Source organism: Pan troglodytes, chromosome 6 (genome assembly GCF_028858775.2).
Source record: "Pan troglodytes isolate AG18354 chromosome 6, NHGRI_mPanTro3-v2.0_pri, whole genome shotgun sequence".
Lineage (NCBI taxonomy): Eukaryota > Metazoa > Chordata > Mammalia > Primates > Hominidae > Pan > Pan troglodytes.
In genome coordinates this window covers 154,253,318-154,270,511 of record NC_072404.2, presented here as the reverse complement: position 1 = coordinate 154,270,511, position 17,194 = coordinate 154,253,318, and the positions used below count along the sequence as shown (strand labels likewise).

General features: G+C 44.5%; 1 protein-coding gene across 4 annotated transcripts in view; it reads left to right on the top strand.

Moving 5' to 3' along the window:
• KIAA1549 overlaps positions 1-17,194 on the top strand; it is a 150,428-nt gene that overhangs the window by 84,357 nt on the left and 48,877 nt on the right. For all 4 annotated transcript variants that reach the window (XR_002944748.3, XM_016958228.4, XM_016958227.4 and 1 more), the window contains exons 10-11: positions 2,622-2,806; positions 15,553-15,749. Coding sequence is in view for 3 of the 4 variants with exons in the window: in XM_016958228.4 (XP_016813717.4) it covers positions 2,622-2,806; positions 15,553-15,749 (382 nt within the window). In the remaining variant the exon portion in view is untranslated. The remainder of the gene's footprint in view (positions 1-2,621; positions 2,807-15,552; positions 15,750-17,194) is intronic.

Here is a 17,194-nt window from a genome sequence, read left to right as displayed (position 1 = left end):
CATTTTAAACAGCTAATTGCAATAGAATATGGGCACCTTTCAGATCTGATCTTGCACCTCTTTTCCTCAGTTTTGTACCGAAAACCACGTGGGTAAAGATCCTGGGATCTCAGGGCTGGCGATTGAAGGAAGCCTCAGCCAACACCAGGGATAGCCCAAAGGCAGCCCCAGGACACTGGTGTCAGGGCCCAGTTTGATCAACCTCTGCCTCATCAGGGTTTTCCTAGGTTAGAGTAAGAAGAAGGCAGGTGTGGTGGCTCACACCTGTAATCTCAGCACTTTGGGAGACAGAGGCAGGAGGATCATTTGAGCCCAGGAGTTCAAGACCAGCCTGGGAAACATAGCAAGACCCCATCTCTACAAATAATAATAATTATAATAAGCTAGCTGGGCATGGTGGGGCATGCCTGTGGTCCCAGTTACTTGGGGGGTCTGAGGCAGGAGGATCACCTGAGCCCAGGAGGTCGCGGCTGCAAGTGAGCTTGATTGTGCCACCACATTCTAGCCTGAGTGATAGAGTGAGACCCTATCTCAAAAAGAAAGAAAAAAAACAACCACACCCACAAAAGAACTAAAAAGAGTGTCCAGTTGTCTCAGCTTCTCAGTTTGATTCTGTCCCTACTTCTATATTGTCCGTTGCTTTTATGCAAAATGAGCTACATATATTAACTATATTCAGCCCAAATTAAAAAACACAAGTTTTTCACACTTTGTTGCTTTTTACCACATCCCATGCAGCCTGTGCTCTAATCTGTGCTTCTTTCCCTGGTGCATTTGATTTAGAATGCTTGCTCCCTCCCTTGCCACTCCCTTAGGTGTCTAAACCCAAAGTTAAACCAGCACCAAGAACGCTTTTTGTTATTACGTCTTTGAGCAGATACCTTTTGATCCCATAGCAGGTGTTAACCATCATAGGATATGAAAGGAGCATAAGACTTAGTCCCTGCCCATGACAACTAAGATGTTTTTGAAAAGACAAGATTTGGCGTCAAGACCGGATGAATGAGTGCAGAAGCGTAGCACTTCACGGATTATCCATTTTTATAACAGGAAGCATTTTAAATGAGCAATAAGGCACCATGTGCAAAACAAAGAGCTAGTGAAGGACATTAAGTGGCCGAGGAGTTGAAGTGCAACTGTCCTATGCCATGAAAGAGGAGTGGGGGCCGGGTGGGGTGGGAGTGGCAGCAGGGTGGGGAGTGGCGGATCCAAAATGAGTAAGATTTGCTTCGTGTAAAAGTGGACAACTGGTAGCTTAAATGATACCATTTCGATGAGTCATGTTTCAAAGGTTTAGGGAGAGACACAGGTGGGGCAATGAAGGCAGTGCCTATGGGACGCTTATTAGGACTTCAGTTTCCAAATTAACACACTGAAGCTTCATTTTGGAAAACATAAGCATCATCTTCCTTCTTTTTTTATTGCAGTAAAATATACATCAAGAAATGTACCAATTTAACGCTTTTAAATGTATACTTCAGTGGCATTCAGTACATTCACAAGGCTGTGTAACCATCACCACTATCCATTTCCAGAATTTCATCATCATTCCAAGCAGAAGCTTTCTATGAGTTTTTTTCTAGATACCTCATATAGGTAGAATCATACATTTTGTCCTTTTGTGACTGGCTTGTTCCATTATCATGATGTTTTCAAGGTTCATCTGTGCAGCAGCATGTATAGAATTTCCTTCCCTTTTAAAGCTGAACGATATTCCATTGTATGGCTATACTACATTTTGTTCATTCATTCATCTGTGGATGGGCATTTGAGTTCTTTTCATCTTTTAGGCTGTCGTGAATAGTGCTGCTACGAACATCAGCATCTCTTTGTCATTTTTCATTGCTGAAGGGGAAACGACCAGTTGCACTGGTGCGCATGTCGTATCTCCTTACTCTGTTTTGCTTTGTGTTTGGCACTAGTGCAATATGAAATTATTCGGTGATTCATTTACTTGATCATTTCTCCTTTCCCCCACTAGGACTTAAGCACCTCAAGGGATTTCGCTTGTTCATGGTTGAGTCCCAACTTACAAACTGTGTCCAGCACACTTAATAAACGTTTGTGAACATGAGAAACTTGGAGTAGTGAGGGAAGGGAGAAAGAGATGAAGGGTTTTCTTCCATAAACTCCTAGTTGAGATGCATGTGCTTTATGTGATCTAGGAGGGTGTGAGTCCTGCGGTACTTGATGCAGCGGGCAGGACTGTGTTCTGGAGACACAGCTGTTTTTCTCTCCACTTTTGAAGAGAACTGCCTTTGTACAAAGTTGTGCAGAACCAGTTTTGGTGTGGAAATATCCTGCAGTGATAAGTTACGGGTGAGCTAGTAGAATAAACTGGAAATCAGGAGACCTGGAATTAACTGAGCTTTGCCATTAATTCAGCCATGTACCTTTGGATATATCCATATGTCGTTGTGATCCCTGATATATTCTAGATGTAACATTGTATGTTGTGTTTCTCTGCTGGTCACATTTCCTGTCATCAGGAGATTAGAACCTGGAACCAGCTATCTTGAGCTGGAATGTCAGGGACTTCTGAGTTTCTCATAGAAGACACGTGCAATCTAGTGCATGAGTGAAGAAGGAATTATTGAAAGACCTTTCTTCCTTGTCTGCAGCTGTCGACAGGGTGAAGAGGCCGTCTCCGGAATCCCAGAGCAACAACTTGTGGGTCATTGTTGGCGTGGTCATCCCAGTGCTGGTGGTGATGGTGATTGTTGTCATCCTCTACTGGAAACTATGCCGCACGGACAAGCTAGACTTTCAGCCTGACGCTGTGGCCAACATTCAGCAGCGTCAGAAGGTAAGGGGCAGCCTCTTCCCCCAGTGTTCCTATAAGCAGTTTTGTGGGGCAGGGATAGGATGAGTTTGGGCTCTTGATACTGAAAGATGAGGAAGAGGGAGGGCTATTATGGAAATCTTCTGGCTTCAATAGTGGCATCGCTTTGCCTTTGTTTCTGCTTCCTGAAACCCTCCTTCTGTGGTAGTAAATACAGTCCAAGAATGTGAAACTGTATAAAAGCCTAGCCATGACATGCCCTCCGGGTTCTACTATGATTTTATTTTGTATTTTTTGAGACAGAGTCTGGCTCTGTCACCCAGGCTGGAGTGCAGTGGCGTGAGCTTGGCTCACTGCAGCCTCCGCCTCCTGGGTTCAAGCGATTCTCCTGCCTCAGTCTCCGAATAGCTGAGATTACAGGCGTGTGCCACCACACCTGGCTAATGTTTGTATTTTTAGTAGAGACAGGGTTTTGCCATGTTGGCGAGGCTGGTCTCGAACTCCTGGCCTCAAAAGATCTGCCTGCCTTGGCCTCCCAAAGTGCTGGGATTACAGGCATGAGCCACCGCACCAGGCCGAATTCTGATTTATTTTACCCCTGGATATTTTCAGAGGATAGGAGCCAAGGCAGACTTTCTCAGATCTGTTTATCTATTTCGTGTACCACTCCATTGGTCAGTTGCTTTATTTTCTGTTCACCCTATTTGGAAGCCCACTTACCCACCTTGATCATTAAAAACGAACAATACATACCTTGAACATTTTAACTTAAAATATATGAATGGACATTTATTTGCCAATCCTTCAACATATCCCAAGTCTTGTTTTGTTTTGAGTGTTGGTCTACTGAGAGGAATCGTGTTTGGTCTTTCTTACAATAAACAACACCCATGACGTGTCAGTTTCAGGTTCCAGTTTGGGTTTCTTTACAGAAGAGCAAAGCTACCTGAATGCAAAGTTCTCTCGATTGTTTTAATACCTCCCCCCACTCCCTATCCCCTAATTTTGCAGACTTTTGAGTTAATTCACTCACACCTAATTTGACAGCAGATTTTTTAAGTAACCCCTCTTTCCTATGTCTTTCCAAAGCATTCAACTTAAGTGTTTATAGAAATAGCAATTTTCTTTTCCCACGTATGTTTCAACAGTTTCCATAGTATTCGAGGGTCACATCAGGTTTCAGAGCAAAGACATTGACTTTTGGTCAACATTGAGCTCACCTGGTGTGAGCAAAAACATGCCAGGCCTAGAGGAGCACTCACTAGTACAGCATAAGTATCAGTCAGCGTGTTTACCAAGGGAGGGGAACGTGGTAGTCAGTCCACTGTTACTAACAGTCTGCTGGATTAACATGCACTCTCTGTGGGTCTCCCAGATTTGGAGGACTCATCCTGCTTTAAAAGCTTGATAAAAACAAGCAAAAGGCAAAAAACAAAGAATAAAAGATTGCCCTATTTATTTTTAAACTTTATTTTGGTTGTCTTGGGTATGAAAAATCCTGCATATTACAAACCTAGACCTGGCGAATGGAAAAAAAATATGCATTACTTTAAAATTTATTTTACTTTTGTAAAAGCAAAGAAAGAGTATTTGTCTTTTCATATGAATTAACAAAAAATGCAAAATATTTATTAAATTGCAAGCTTATGGCTATCAAGTACATGAAAAGCATTTTATACATTAATGTTATGTTTGTTGCCTATCTTTGTTTATTATTTATACAGTCTGCTAAGGTTCTTTTGTTGTTCTTGTTATACTGGTGAATGGCATGGGGAAACCTGGAAAAAAAGTGCTGGGTATACTAAATGATTCATAGTGTGAATTTCACTGTAATAAGATCAACAATAGGTTTGGAAATGTTTTTGTTCTGTTGAAGAGTGTTGTTACAGAGGGAGTTAACCAGTGTAGACGGTTATGTATTTAGGTCTTTTATGGGCCACATTTCCTAATGTATACACTGCCATGGAAGTCCATCTATTATCTGTAACTTCAGTAAACCATCAGAGGACAGCGTCTCTTGGGGTCAAAATGGAATATTCCCCAAGCTTTCTCCTTCTCTCACTTTTACTTCCTAAACATTTTCAAGTCTCAGATGTGGCTGTAAATCAAATGGACAGAGTTTCAGATGGAACTTCCAGCCCTTAGAGCTGCTCTTTTTCCTCCAGGGCTGCAAAGACCTGCCCATACATCCTGACAACAGGTTTACAGAAAAGGTCCTGCAGGGAGGATTCCCCAAAAGAATAACTGTCTTCTGACACTGTTAGGAGGGCCAAGCCTTGCCAGTGTTGCAGAAGCTCAGTCGTGTTTTGCTGGCACAGGAACCCGTCCTATAGATTTTGTCGTGTGTTTAAAATGGGAAAATGATGCTCTTCATTTAGTTTAAAAACAAATGTCTTTAGTTCATACGTGTTTCTTTTAAGGTCATGTGGCCATAGCAAAGGGCCTCTAGCCTCGTCCTCAGGATAATGTGCAGAGATGTCACCCTCCCCTGTGACTTCAAGAGCTCTGTCTCCTGCTCATGTGGCTGTTGTCTCTCTCTTCGTTCTGCTCTCCCCACCTCCTCATGCGCCTCACCACTACTCTCGGAAATCCTTCAGCAAATCCCAGAGCTGCAAACATCTGGAAACAATAAATCTGCTGACCTAAAATCCGCACCCCCCTTCCCCTCGTAACGAGAAGGAAACCTCTTCAGATTGTCTGGGAGTAGATTAATTTTGAAATATGATAGGAGGGAGAGGCCATTCTGTCTTGTTTTGAGGCACAGCCTTTGCTTATTTTCAGTAATAAGGAAGAAAACCTCATGCTTTCTTTTATCTGTATTCTCTATCTGTAGACTCAAGTCATCATTTGTTACTGTTGCCTAAAAAACTCCAGCCTGGATCCTCTTCATCATGAATGGCATTGGCTGGATGCCACTGGCCTCATGGAAACTTATTCCTTCTGATGGGGGATAGTCCACACCTCGTTATTGGTGTCAGACCAGAGCTCCTGACTGCCCTTGGTTGCTTCTAAAGGGCAGCACTTTGGGCAACCGGCTGGAGCTGCCTCAGGCACTGGGTGTCACTCACCAAACATTGAGCATTTGCTGTGAGCCACGCCAGATCCGGCTCAGTTACCAACACAAATAGCACGCGATCTCTGCATTCCAGGACTTTAGCAAGGGAGAAGGACGAGCCATCCGAAAGCAGACATCCAGGAGTATAAGGATGTCTGGAGAACACAGAGGAGGGGGGCACCCCATTTGCAGTGGTGGGGTACTTCTACCTTCTTCAGGGAGGTGACACCAGAGCTGAAGCTTCACGGTGGAGATGAAGGCGGGCCCAGTGGGGGAGCGGAGGGCAGCTCAGGAAGCTAGAGCAAAGGTCATAAAAAAGGGCACAGCCGAAACCCAGGTGGCAGAGAGCCAGGCCCTGGGGGGTTTTCAGGACATAGAAGGGATTGCAAATTATGCTGTAAGCAGTGGGCAAGCATTGAAAGGTTTTCAGCAGGGAGAGCAGCTTGAACACATTTGCTTTTGGAATGATCCCTTTGGGAGGCAGTATGGACAGTGGATTGAAAAGAGGCTCTGTGAGCATTTCGTTCCATCTCAGCCAAGGTCAGCTGGTTCCCTATGGTTGCTGTTTGATTCTCTGCAAAGGTCGCCTGTCACACCTAACGTGTAGGTGGTCTCAGTTCACCCACAGCTGGCCGACCGTGCCGGGTGTCGCCTGTGGGTGGGAGAATCTGGGAGCCCTGCTCTCCCAAACTCTGGGACCACAGGGTTACGGGAGTGCCCGTGTGGGGCTGCACTGAAGACAAACAGATGGCAATAACTTTGCCTTGTCTTCACCTCCTAAATGGAAACAGCATGGTGGTTGTGGTGACTTTTCACAAATGACATCAATCAGGTAATAAATGTTTACAATGGCACTCGCTACATGATGGCAAATTTTTATTCAGACACTTTTGGGATTTGCTCTGTGTTTCTGTTGTCATCTCAACTCCTTCCCAGGGGCTCTGGCTAACCCGAATACCGTGGGCTTCACTGCGTTTTGTGCCACCTGGGCTGTATTGTATTTATGGCCCACGTGTTCACATTCATCAGGCGTCTCTCTCATTACTTGGCTGACCTGCCCACCAGTCAGTCTCCTTGGCTTGTTGGTGACGTATTCCGGTGGGGCACAGACACTGTGGCCTGTTCCCTCTGTGATATATCAAAGAGAGAAAGAACAAAAGAGCCATCCTTCTTCAGAAATAACTCGGTCCTAATATGAATATTGAACACTCTCATTAATCTTGATTCTTCTTTTATAAAATACTGATTAAACGTATGCTGCATGTGGGAGGGAGCTGGAGACATAGTATACCAGCCAGACTGAACTCTAGGTTCTATTTTAAAAGAAGTGGAAAAACTAGAAAAAGTGATCTGGCAAGTAGAGATGAGACAAAAGAAGGTAATTATCTAAGGGAGGAGGGGCAGTGTTCCCTCTAGGTTTTCCTTCTGTGTGTAGATGGCTTTTGTTTTGTGCATAATACGCACAGACTGGTTGCCAAATTTCTATTGGTATAGAAGGTGATGACTCACTCAGTTTGTGAGAAGTGCAAGGATCTAATGGATGTATTTAAAGACGTTGGTCAGAATCAACAGTAAGCCAAGAGGACTTGTATATTTCATTTATGACACGTGCCGTTTTCTTGGTTACCCAGAAAAAAACCAGTCAGTTTGGTACTTCAGTTGAGCGTTTTGAAATTCATTTGGTCATCAGCTATTTCTTGAGGGACCCTGTGTCGCATCTTGTTGTTGACTTAACAAAATATTGTATCTAAATTCTTATTTATAACTCTGATGCCTTAGAATTCTTAGCTGTATATTAACTGCTCGATGTTTCATCAATCAACAGTAATAATAATGCTGTCAGCATCATTTGTAGGGTACTTTGGCATTTATGAAGCATTTTCATGAATACTGTCATGTTTCTTTCCTACATGGGCCCTGAGCGTACGTGAGGGAAGACATTTAGGTACCTAGGCTTGGGCTACGTAGACCGCCCTATAGAGGCAATACTGTTGGTATTTTTATGTTGTTCACTTTGGAGACCTCTACTTAGGGGAGGCCATCTGTAGCTCCTTTTCCAGTTTTGGTAAAGCAAACCACCTAACTTGTTAAAAACAAAGCAAAACAGTTGCCCAGTCATTAGAGGCATTCACTTTCTTACTGGGAAGTATACCAAAAAGGATTTCAGCAAGGTTTATTAAATGATGGAGGTGATGATTAAATGACTGTTTAGTATATCTGTTTTCTTTCACTTAGAGGCACCTTGTTTGTAGTTAAATGAGGTGCTGCTGGGGTAAAAGCAACCCCATAAAATTGGAAATCGCTCCTGTTAGGATTTTTATCATCAGCTGTGAATAAGTGGCATCCAATATCAATTTTCTCAGGCATCTGAAAAAGGCTTGACAGATGGACATTTGAGAATTATATAGATGGATTAGTATTTCATTTCAAGATGAAAATAATATTTATAATTATATATTTCGTAAATTAGGACCGCATGTCAAAGTCTGAGAAAGGAATCATCTTAATCACGCAGAACGGATTTTTTAATGTGCAGGAGGGTTACCTCTTAGCCTGCCTAATTTTTCATCTACCCATACATACATCAATGATTTGCTTTCAAGAGAGCAGTTGAATCTTTGTGGAAATTTACAACAAAAGGAAAAAATATTTGACTAGTAAGTGTGGGGTTTAGAAAAGACACATAGATGATTGCTGTTAAGTACATTATGGTAGAATCCAAACGTGTTGCCGTGTAGTTGATCTTAAATCCAGTAAGTACACAGGGACAACAAATAAACCAGCAGAGAAAGGGGTCATGGACCAGTGAACAAGTGCCTTGCATTCAAGCAACCTGGACACAGATGTGCAGTATCCAGTAATCAATCATTTGAAAGAAGTGAACGAAAGTATCCTGCAAGTCTGAGTAATTGTGCAGGAAAGTATACAGTATTAACTCAGCTCTCCCTTATTTGTTCTTTTGAAGTTGTAATTTTGATCTTTCGGAAGTAAACATGGACCTTTTCACCCCTTTTTCCTTTTAATACAAAATACGTTGTTAAGACCCCAACTGAGTCCCCGTGGACAAGGGTGCCTGCCAGGCTTTCATTCCTGAGGATGGTGAGCTCACGGAAAGCGTATGCATTGTGGCACCTTGGGTTTTCCACACGCTGCTGAACAGATCTTGAAGATTACAGTTGTCACATAGACAGATAAAGCACAGAGCCCTGCCATGAGTTTGTCCCCTGGATGAAATGAGACAATGCCCTTGGCATTTCTCACTGCCGTCCTCTTCCCTGTTCTTCTTGGATTCTTCTGCGGGAGTGAACTGTTCTTCAATGGCTGGGAGATGGTCGAGGGGAAGCTATGAAATAAAACCCTCACTGCTGCTGCTGCTGCTGCTGCTGCTGCTGCTGCCGCCTCTTCTACAGAATATCTAAGTTCACAGTTTCCCAACGTGGAACGAATTGTCCTATTTCATGGCTGTATTTCTCTCTCAGTTCTTTAAGAGAGAAAGCAAACCATACCACAAATTTATTGTGCCTTGATTGACCAAGACCAGCATTTTGAATTGTGATTTTATTTGATGTTCCCGAGGTTTCTACATCTCTGGGCAGAGCACCACAGGAAGCTGCTGCATGGATGACAGGCGGGCCTCTCTTCTGTAAAGTGGGAGGACTTGGGAAAGGGAAGGTGGGAGGGGGAGCCAGCATGCTGCCCGGACCACAGGCACATGCTGGACAGCTCTCAGGAAAATCACTAGTGTAGGGAGGACTTGTACAGAGGTGTGCATCTGGAATGATCCCTGTAAAAGGGCTGCCTGCTCCTAGAAAACTGTGTGTCTGCTGCCCGGGGTTTGGGTAGACCAGTTGAAACTCAGGGTGCTAGCCCATGGGTCACAGATGAGAAAATAAACATATTTTATTTAAATACGTTTTAAATACATGTGTTTAAAGAAACATCTAATGATGAATTTATTTTATGTAAATAAATATTTAATAATTAATTTAAATAATTTACACAAGTGCTTAATAAATTTACTTTAAATAAATATTTAATAATAAATAGGCCAGGCGTGGTGGCTCATGCCTGTAATGCCAGCACTTTGGGAAGCTGAAGCAGGCGGATCACCTAAGGTCAGGAGTTTGAGACCAGCCTGGCCAACATGGTGAAACCCCATCTGTAATAAAAAATATATATATACATAAAAGTTAGCCAGACGTGGTGGTGCACGCCTGTAGTCCCAGCTAGTTGGGAGGCTGAGGCAGGAGAATTGCTTGAACCCAGGAGGTGGAGGTTGCAGTAAGCCGACATCGTACCATTGTATTCCAGCCTGGGCAACAGAGTGAGACTCCATCTCAAAAAAAAATCATAATAAATACATTTACTTAAATAAATCATAATAAATACATTTATTTAAATAAATAATAATGGGCATGCAGTGGAACAACAGGTTTGGGTTTGTCATTTGCAAAAGGCTGAGGGGCTGTTATGCTCATGAACTGCTGAAGTGGTGGAGTGGTCTACTCCTGTAACAGGAGCTCTTTAATCAGAAAACAGAGGAAGTCAGCTTTTGCCTTTTGTTTCATTTTTGTAAACTGTGTTTACTGTAAGTTTTGTCCCCCTCTGCTGGCATAAATCATTATTGCAGATGACATTCCTTCTACCCATTGATCCGAGAATTTCAGCTTATAAAAGATGTTAAGGCCGGTCTCAGTGGCTCACGTCTATAGTCCCAGCACTTTGGGAGGCTGAGGCAGGAGGATTGCTTGAGCCCTGGAGTTCAAGATCAGCTGGGCAATGTAGCAAGATCCTGTCTCTACAAAAAAATTTTAAAATATTAGCCAGGCGTGATGGCACATGTCTGTGGTCCCAGCTCCTTGGGAGGCTCAGGTGGGAGGATTGCTTGGTCTTGGGAGATTGAGGCTGCAGTGAGCTGAGATTGTGCTACTGCACTCCAGCCTGGGTGACAGAGCGAGACCACATCAAATGAAAAAAAAAGACCTTAGGTCACAGACCTAAGCCACTGATGTTGTCACTCATTTGTGCATAAAGTTAGCACAAATAAGACAAAGCCTTTTGTTTCTGTGTGTAATAATATATTGTCTAAAATCACTCCTTAGATCTGTTTGGCCTTTGTCTTTTGACTGACAGTACTCTGTAGGGGTGTGTGTGTGAGTGGAAAAACTCAAACCATGCTTCTCCTCTGCTCTCACACCACACAACAGTCAACACAGGAGACTTCTGTGACCGAATTTGGGGGGGGCTTTCCTCACACACCAAGCAGCAGTTATCAGCTGGGTGTCCTTGAATTCAGTTCCGACACTGTCCACTGGGAGGTAGCCTCAGATCCTACAGGTGGAGGGCTCAGTCCCCAAGACTGTCCTCCTCCACCTGCACCCATCACAAGTGTAGGTCTCCAGAACTTCTGACCAACTGGCTTCAAGTTGAGGTTCCCACCATTGCTTTTTGGGTTTGATTAATTTGCTAGAGCAGTTCACAGGACTTGGGGAAACATTTTTGTTTACCAGTTTATCACAAAGGATATGTTAACAGAAAAACCAGACTCTGTAAAATATCTTAAAGAGGTTTATTCCAAGCCAGTATGAGTGACCATGGCCCTGAGAAAGCACGAGCCCAAGAAGCTGTGAGTAAATGGCCCAAGGCGGTCAGATTACAATTTGGGTTGATACGGTTGACGTTGCGTCTGGCTGGGGCCATCGTTGTGGGTGGTAAAGGCCAAGACAGCTGCAGGTAAAGAAAGGCAGATTTATTAGAGAATTTATGAAGATAATGCTGCAAGGGTGCAGTGGCCAGCACAGCAGAGAAGGGGCTGTCGGGCAAGAGACCCGGGCAGGAGGGAAGTTTTATGGGTCATGCTGCTGGGGCTATGAGCAGAATGAGGTGTTTGGAAACAGGATATCATGCCAGCAGGTTGTCTGTGATGAGCCATTTCTCAGAACAATTGTTCTGCCCTACGTGGGACCCCTTCCGCATTGTTACTTATCAGGACTCCACATATACATTTTTTTTATTATTTTTTTTAAAGACAGAGTTTTGTTCTTGTCCCCCTGGAGTACAATGGTGGATTACAATCCACCTGGAGTACAAGGCTGGAGTACAATGGTGAATTACAATCCACCTGGAGTACAAGGCTGGAGTACAATGGTTCGATCTCAGCTCACCGCAGCCTCCGCCTCCCTGGTTCAAGCTATTCTCCTGCCTCAGCCTCCTGAGTAGCTGGGATTACAGGCACGTGCCACCACGCCCGTCTAATTTTGTATTTTTAGTAGAGACGGGGTTTCTCCCTGTTGGTCAGGCTGGTCTCAAACTTCCGACCTTAGGTGATCCACGCGGCTCGGCCTCCCAAAGTGTTGGGATTACAGGCGTAAGCCACTGTGCCCGGCCCTCCACATAAACATTTTAAGGAGACAGGAGTTACGGGAGAAGAAATAACCCAATACATAGAAGCTCGGCCTGAAAGGGCGGGATATCTTGAAGTGAGGGGCTTACAAGTCATAGGTGTGTTTCAGGATTCTTTAGTTGGCAATTGGTTGAGAGAGTTAAGTTTTGTCTAAAGACCGAAAGTCACTTCAAAGGAATGTTTAAGTTAAGATAAGGGGTCTGCTGTCTGCCATGTGATGCTATACCAGAGTCAGGTTAGAAAGTAAGCCACATTATAGCGGGTTAATTAAACAAAAACAAAAACAATTTAACCAGATTTTATTGTTCGTAGGGTGTGACTTAACACTCCTTTGCATGGCTTTAGGTCTTGTTTATAATTTAGTATCTTATTACCACAAAGAATCTGTTCTATCTGTCTTATAATCTCGGTTTTAATATTAATGCTGGTCAGTTTTGCCTAAACTCTACAAGGGAAGGGCTGTAATGATGCATGTCCCACCTCCCTTCCTGCTACGGCCAAGAACTCAGTTTTTCAGGTTCCTCTGAAGTCCCTTTGGCCAAGAGGGGGCCTGTTCAGTAGGTTGGGGACTTAGGATTTTATTCTTAGTTTACAGATATTACAAAGCGCAAGCGCACAGATAAAGAGATGCAAAGGGTGAGGTATGGGGGGAATTGGGGGTACAGAGCTTCTGTGCCCTCCGTGGGGGTGCTACCTTCCAGGAACCTCCACAGTCTTCAGCCTTCCAGAAGCTCCCTGGACCCTGCCCTTTTGCGTTTTTCAGGAGGCTGCTTTACATAGGCCTGTTTGGCTATGGTGATCAACTTAACCATTGGCTATTGGTGATCAACTTAACTTTCAGCCCCTCTCCCCTCCCTGAAGGTTGGGGGGTGGGGCTGAATGCCCTGACCCTTGTATCATGCCTGGGGCTCTGTGGTGAGCAGCCCCTATCCTGCAGCTACCTCGGGGCTGCTGGCCGTCAGTCAACTCACTAGCCTGCAAAAAGACATCCTCAGGAGACTCCACGTATTTTAGGAGGTGTATGCCAGGAAGCGGGGATGAAGACCAGAGAAGTGTTTCAGAGTGTCACTGTGTGGATGTGGAATATGCCTGGGCAGGAGGGAAGGCTTCGGTTTGCTTTTGGCATTCCATGGAGGAGACCCCTTGGGACGACCATTGCTGTGCAGTTTATTTCCCTGTGCTTTGCAAGCTTGAATTAAGGAAACTGTTAATACCCTGGCACTTTTCATGTCATCAGAAATACTGTTATTGTCCACATTTCTGCATACCTTGGAGGGTCTTTCCAAGGGCACAGTGGCTCACACCTGTAATCCTCGCACTTTGGGCAGCCAAGGTGGGTGAATCACTGGAGACCAGGAGTTTGAGACCAGCCTGGGCAACATAGTGAGACCCCATCTCTACTAAAAATACCAAAAAATTACCCCTGGCATGGTGGCGTGCACCCTTAATCTCAGCTACTTGGGAGGCTGAGGCAGGAGAATCACTTGAACCCGGGAGTCAGAAGTTGTAGTCAGCTGAGATTGTACCACTGCACTCCAGCCTGGGTGATGGAGCCAGACTGTCTTAAGAAAAAAAAAAAAAAAAGAAATGTGAACAATAACAAATGGCTTTTTTTTTTTTTTTTTTTTTTTTTGAGATGGAGTCTTACTCTTTCACCCAGGCTGGAGTGCAGTGGCGCGATCTCAGCTTACTGAAATCTCCAACTCCCAGGTTGAAGTGATTCTCCTGCCTCACCTTCCCGAGTAGCTGGGATTACAGGTGTGCACCACCATACCATGTCTGGCTAATTTTTTATTTTTTTAGTGGGGACGGGGTTTCACCACGTTGGCCAGGCTGGTCTCGAACTCCTGACCTCAGGTGATCTGCCCGATTCAGCCTCCTGAAATGCTGGGATTACAGATGTGAGCCACCGTGCCCAGCCAACAAATAGCATGTTTGATGACATAATATCTTACCACAGCTCTAGAAGCTGAGGCCTGGCATCCCTAGTTGCAGGCTCAGGGGTCTGTCATGGGTTTGGTGTGGGGTGATGCTTGTATCCCTGGAGAGGAATCCTGCATCCACTGGTTTGAGTGGGGCACGTTTTTGAAGAGCCCTTTCTCCTTCGGTTTTGTGCCCCATTACTTCTTTTGACCACTTCTTTCTAGAAATTCTTTGTTCCCTTTGCTTCTACTACATGGAACTTTCCAAATTCTTCTGTTTCTTTGAAATCACATTCTATTTTCTTCCTTGCTTCCTTTTTCTCTTCTTAGCCCCAAACTATTAGATGTTCTCCAACACTTTATCCACAGAATCTGTATTTATGTTGAAAAACTCAGCTCCCCTACCTGTCACCTTTATGTGGGTGGTTCTTGAAGTCACATCTGAGCCTGCAAGTTCCCCCAGGCTATGGTTCCCCACCTCCAGCTATACCAAGCTGACATCCTTTGGGGCCTCAAATTAAGCGTGTTTGAAATGAAACCTGTCATTTTGTCTCGAGCCATCATTCCTATATGACTCGCCTCTTTCCCTTAACGTCACTTTCATGCTTCACGATGCCCCTGCCCAAAAATTCACGTCCTCATTGGCTTCTTTCTCTTCCTTTGCCTCTCTTATCTATTTGGCTTCTAGGTCTTTCTGCCTGATCCCTAGAGCTGTTCATTCCTTCCCATGTTCACTGCTAAGATTTGGGGCTCATGTCTTTGTGGTTTTATGCGCATGGCCAGGCTCTCTTCCTGCTTCCTTGGTGTCCTATGTGCTTGTATTTTAGAAATCTGCCTGTTTAGAAATGTTTAGTGGTTTTCTGATTTCCCAGAGGGCCAGCTCCAGAAGCTGGCATTTTTGGAGTCATCCATATACAGATTGGACTTTTCTCTCGTGCTCCTATGCTCTGACCCATCTAGCATAGCCAATGTGATTTCTTCCCAGTCCTCAGTGTTCTCTGGTTCCTGATATGATCTAGAACATTCTCTCTGTAGCCTCCTCTTTCTAAGTCCTGTCTGTTCTCAAGGCCTGGCTTTGGTCCCCATTACCCTATAAAGAATATCTTGCTCCTGCCACATGGCACATGGTATGCTGCTGTGACAGCAGGTCAGGTGTTGTCCTAGGGTCTAGCTATTTAATCCTTGTACTCTTGTTTAATCTTTCACAAGTGCCTGTCTTCTCCTGGAACTCTGGGTATAAACAGAACCTGGCATGCAGTCCATGTTCTAGCGATGCTTGTTGGATTGGAGTTGTGGAATTGCCAGCACAGTCTTGGGTCAGAAGTTGTGCTCCTCTCATCAGCCTTGGATTCCGGGTTAACAATCTTGTTTGTGTGTGTGTATGTTTCAGCTGCAGATCCCTAGTGTGAAGGGCTTCGATTTTGCCAAGCAGCATCTGGGTCAGCACAATAAAGACGACATATTGATTATTCATGAGCCAGCGCCACTGCCAGGACCTCTGAAGGACCACACCACGCCCTCGGAAAATGGAGACGTGCCAAGCCCCAAGTCAAAGATCCCTTCCAAGAATGTTCGTCACAGAGGAAGGTTATTATTGGGCTTTCTGTATTATTCTTTGTGGCAGAGCATGCTTCTGTTATCAGGCTGTGAGTTTCTGATGTCACAAGGGCTGATGGTGAGTGCAGCCCTGCATGTGCAGCCCAGGAGTCTGATGACTTGCCCAAAGTCACACATGAGCCCAAGAGTGTTTCCGAGCCACTCTCACGGGCTGCCAAAGAAGGCTGTGTGATTTCTTTCCCCACACGGTTGAAGATCATGAATCACTATCTGTGATGGTTTAGGGGTCCCCATCAGACTTGATTAGAGATTGACCAGCTCATGTGTATATATCCTGAGGGGAGCATGCTAGGCCTCATGGAGATAATATCAGAAATAACATAGAAGGAGTGCACAGCACATGGTACACGCTCAGCCTGTGTGGACTGCTGTGTCCATGCCTGGGATGCCAGCAGCTGCTGTGACTTCATTGCTTTGCCTGCAGGTGACCTTCATCACATCCTCCTGTGTTTGCTTTGTTTTTCTCTGGCTGCTTATGTATGTCACCTTTGTCAGGATATCACACAAGACTCTTCACCGCCTCCTCCCTGCCTCGCTCCCCATTCCCACTCTCAAAGTATAGCACATGGAGAATTGCCTATTAGTTTTCCAGGCTACCTGGAAGCCCCTCCTCACCCTCTGACCCTGTGAGAAGGGCTGTAGCTCTGTGAAAGAAGACAGAGTTCAGAATCGGGTTTGTTAAGTTGACTTTCCATCATAGCACCGTCAGGCTTTGGCTACTGAAGCCTCCTGTTGTCAGCCTTTCTTTGAGCTTTGGAACGCCAAATCCTGATTTCCTGCTAAGAGCAAAAAAAAGTGTGTGATCGTATCAACATTTGAAACGATGTCATGATTTCTGTCTTACCAGGAAACCTACCCCAGGGGTTCTGGCCTAGTTTTAAGAGTGTAATAGATGTCAGAACATGATCTTTACAAAAGAAAATAAGTTATGTAGAGAGATGCTATTTGATTAATTATTTTGCAGGCTAAGAATAAATGGAATCGTTGAGGGTTATTTAATACGCAAGTAAAATTTTGCAAAGTATTTTTTTTTTCTTGCCTGGTAGCCTTGTCATTGACATTTAGTTATGATATCTCAATGGTCTGCATGGTTAATACAATGTTTTAGCATCTTTCTGGGCACCAGAATGTCTTGGCATTCCACATTGTCATTGAAGCCAGGGAGCCAACTGATGAAGGAATTTTCCCTGGTGCAAGCTGGGTGCCACAATACTCTTGCTTTTTATATAAAGAATCAGATCTCAGTGTAAGCACCTTCCAAAGATCTGGAGTTATTTGGGGTGACTGCATAGCTACTCTAGCATCCTGAGGATTCTGCAGACCTAGTTAATCGTGAACCCCAGGTCCTGTTTGATCCAACTCATGCTAAACCCAGACTGCTGGTCCAGAAAAGACTGGGGGCCAGGGGCTGGGCC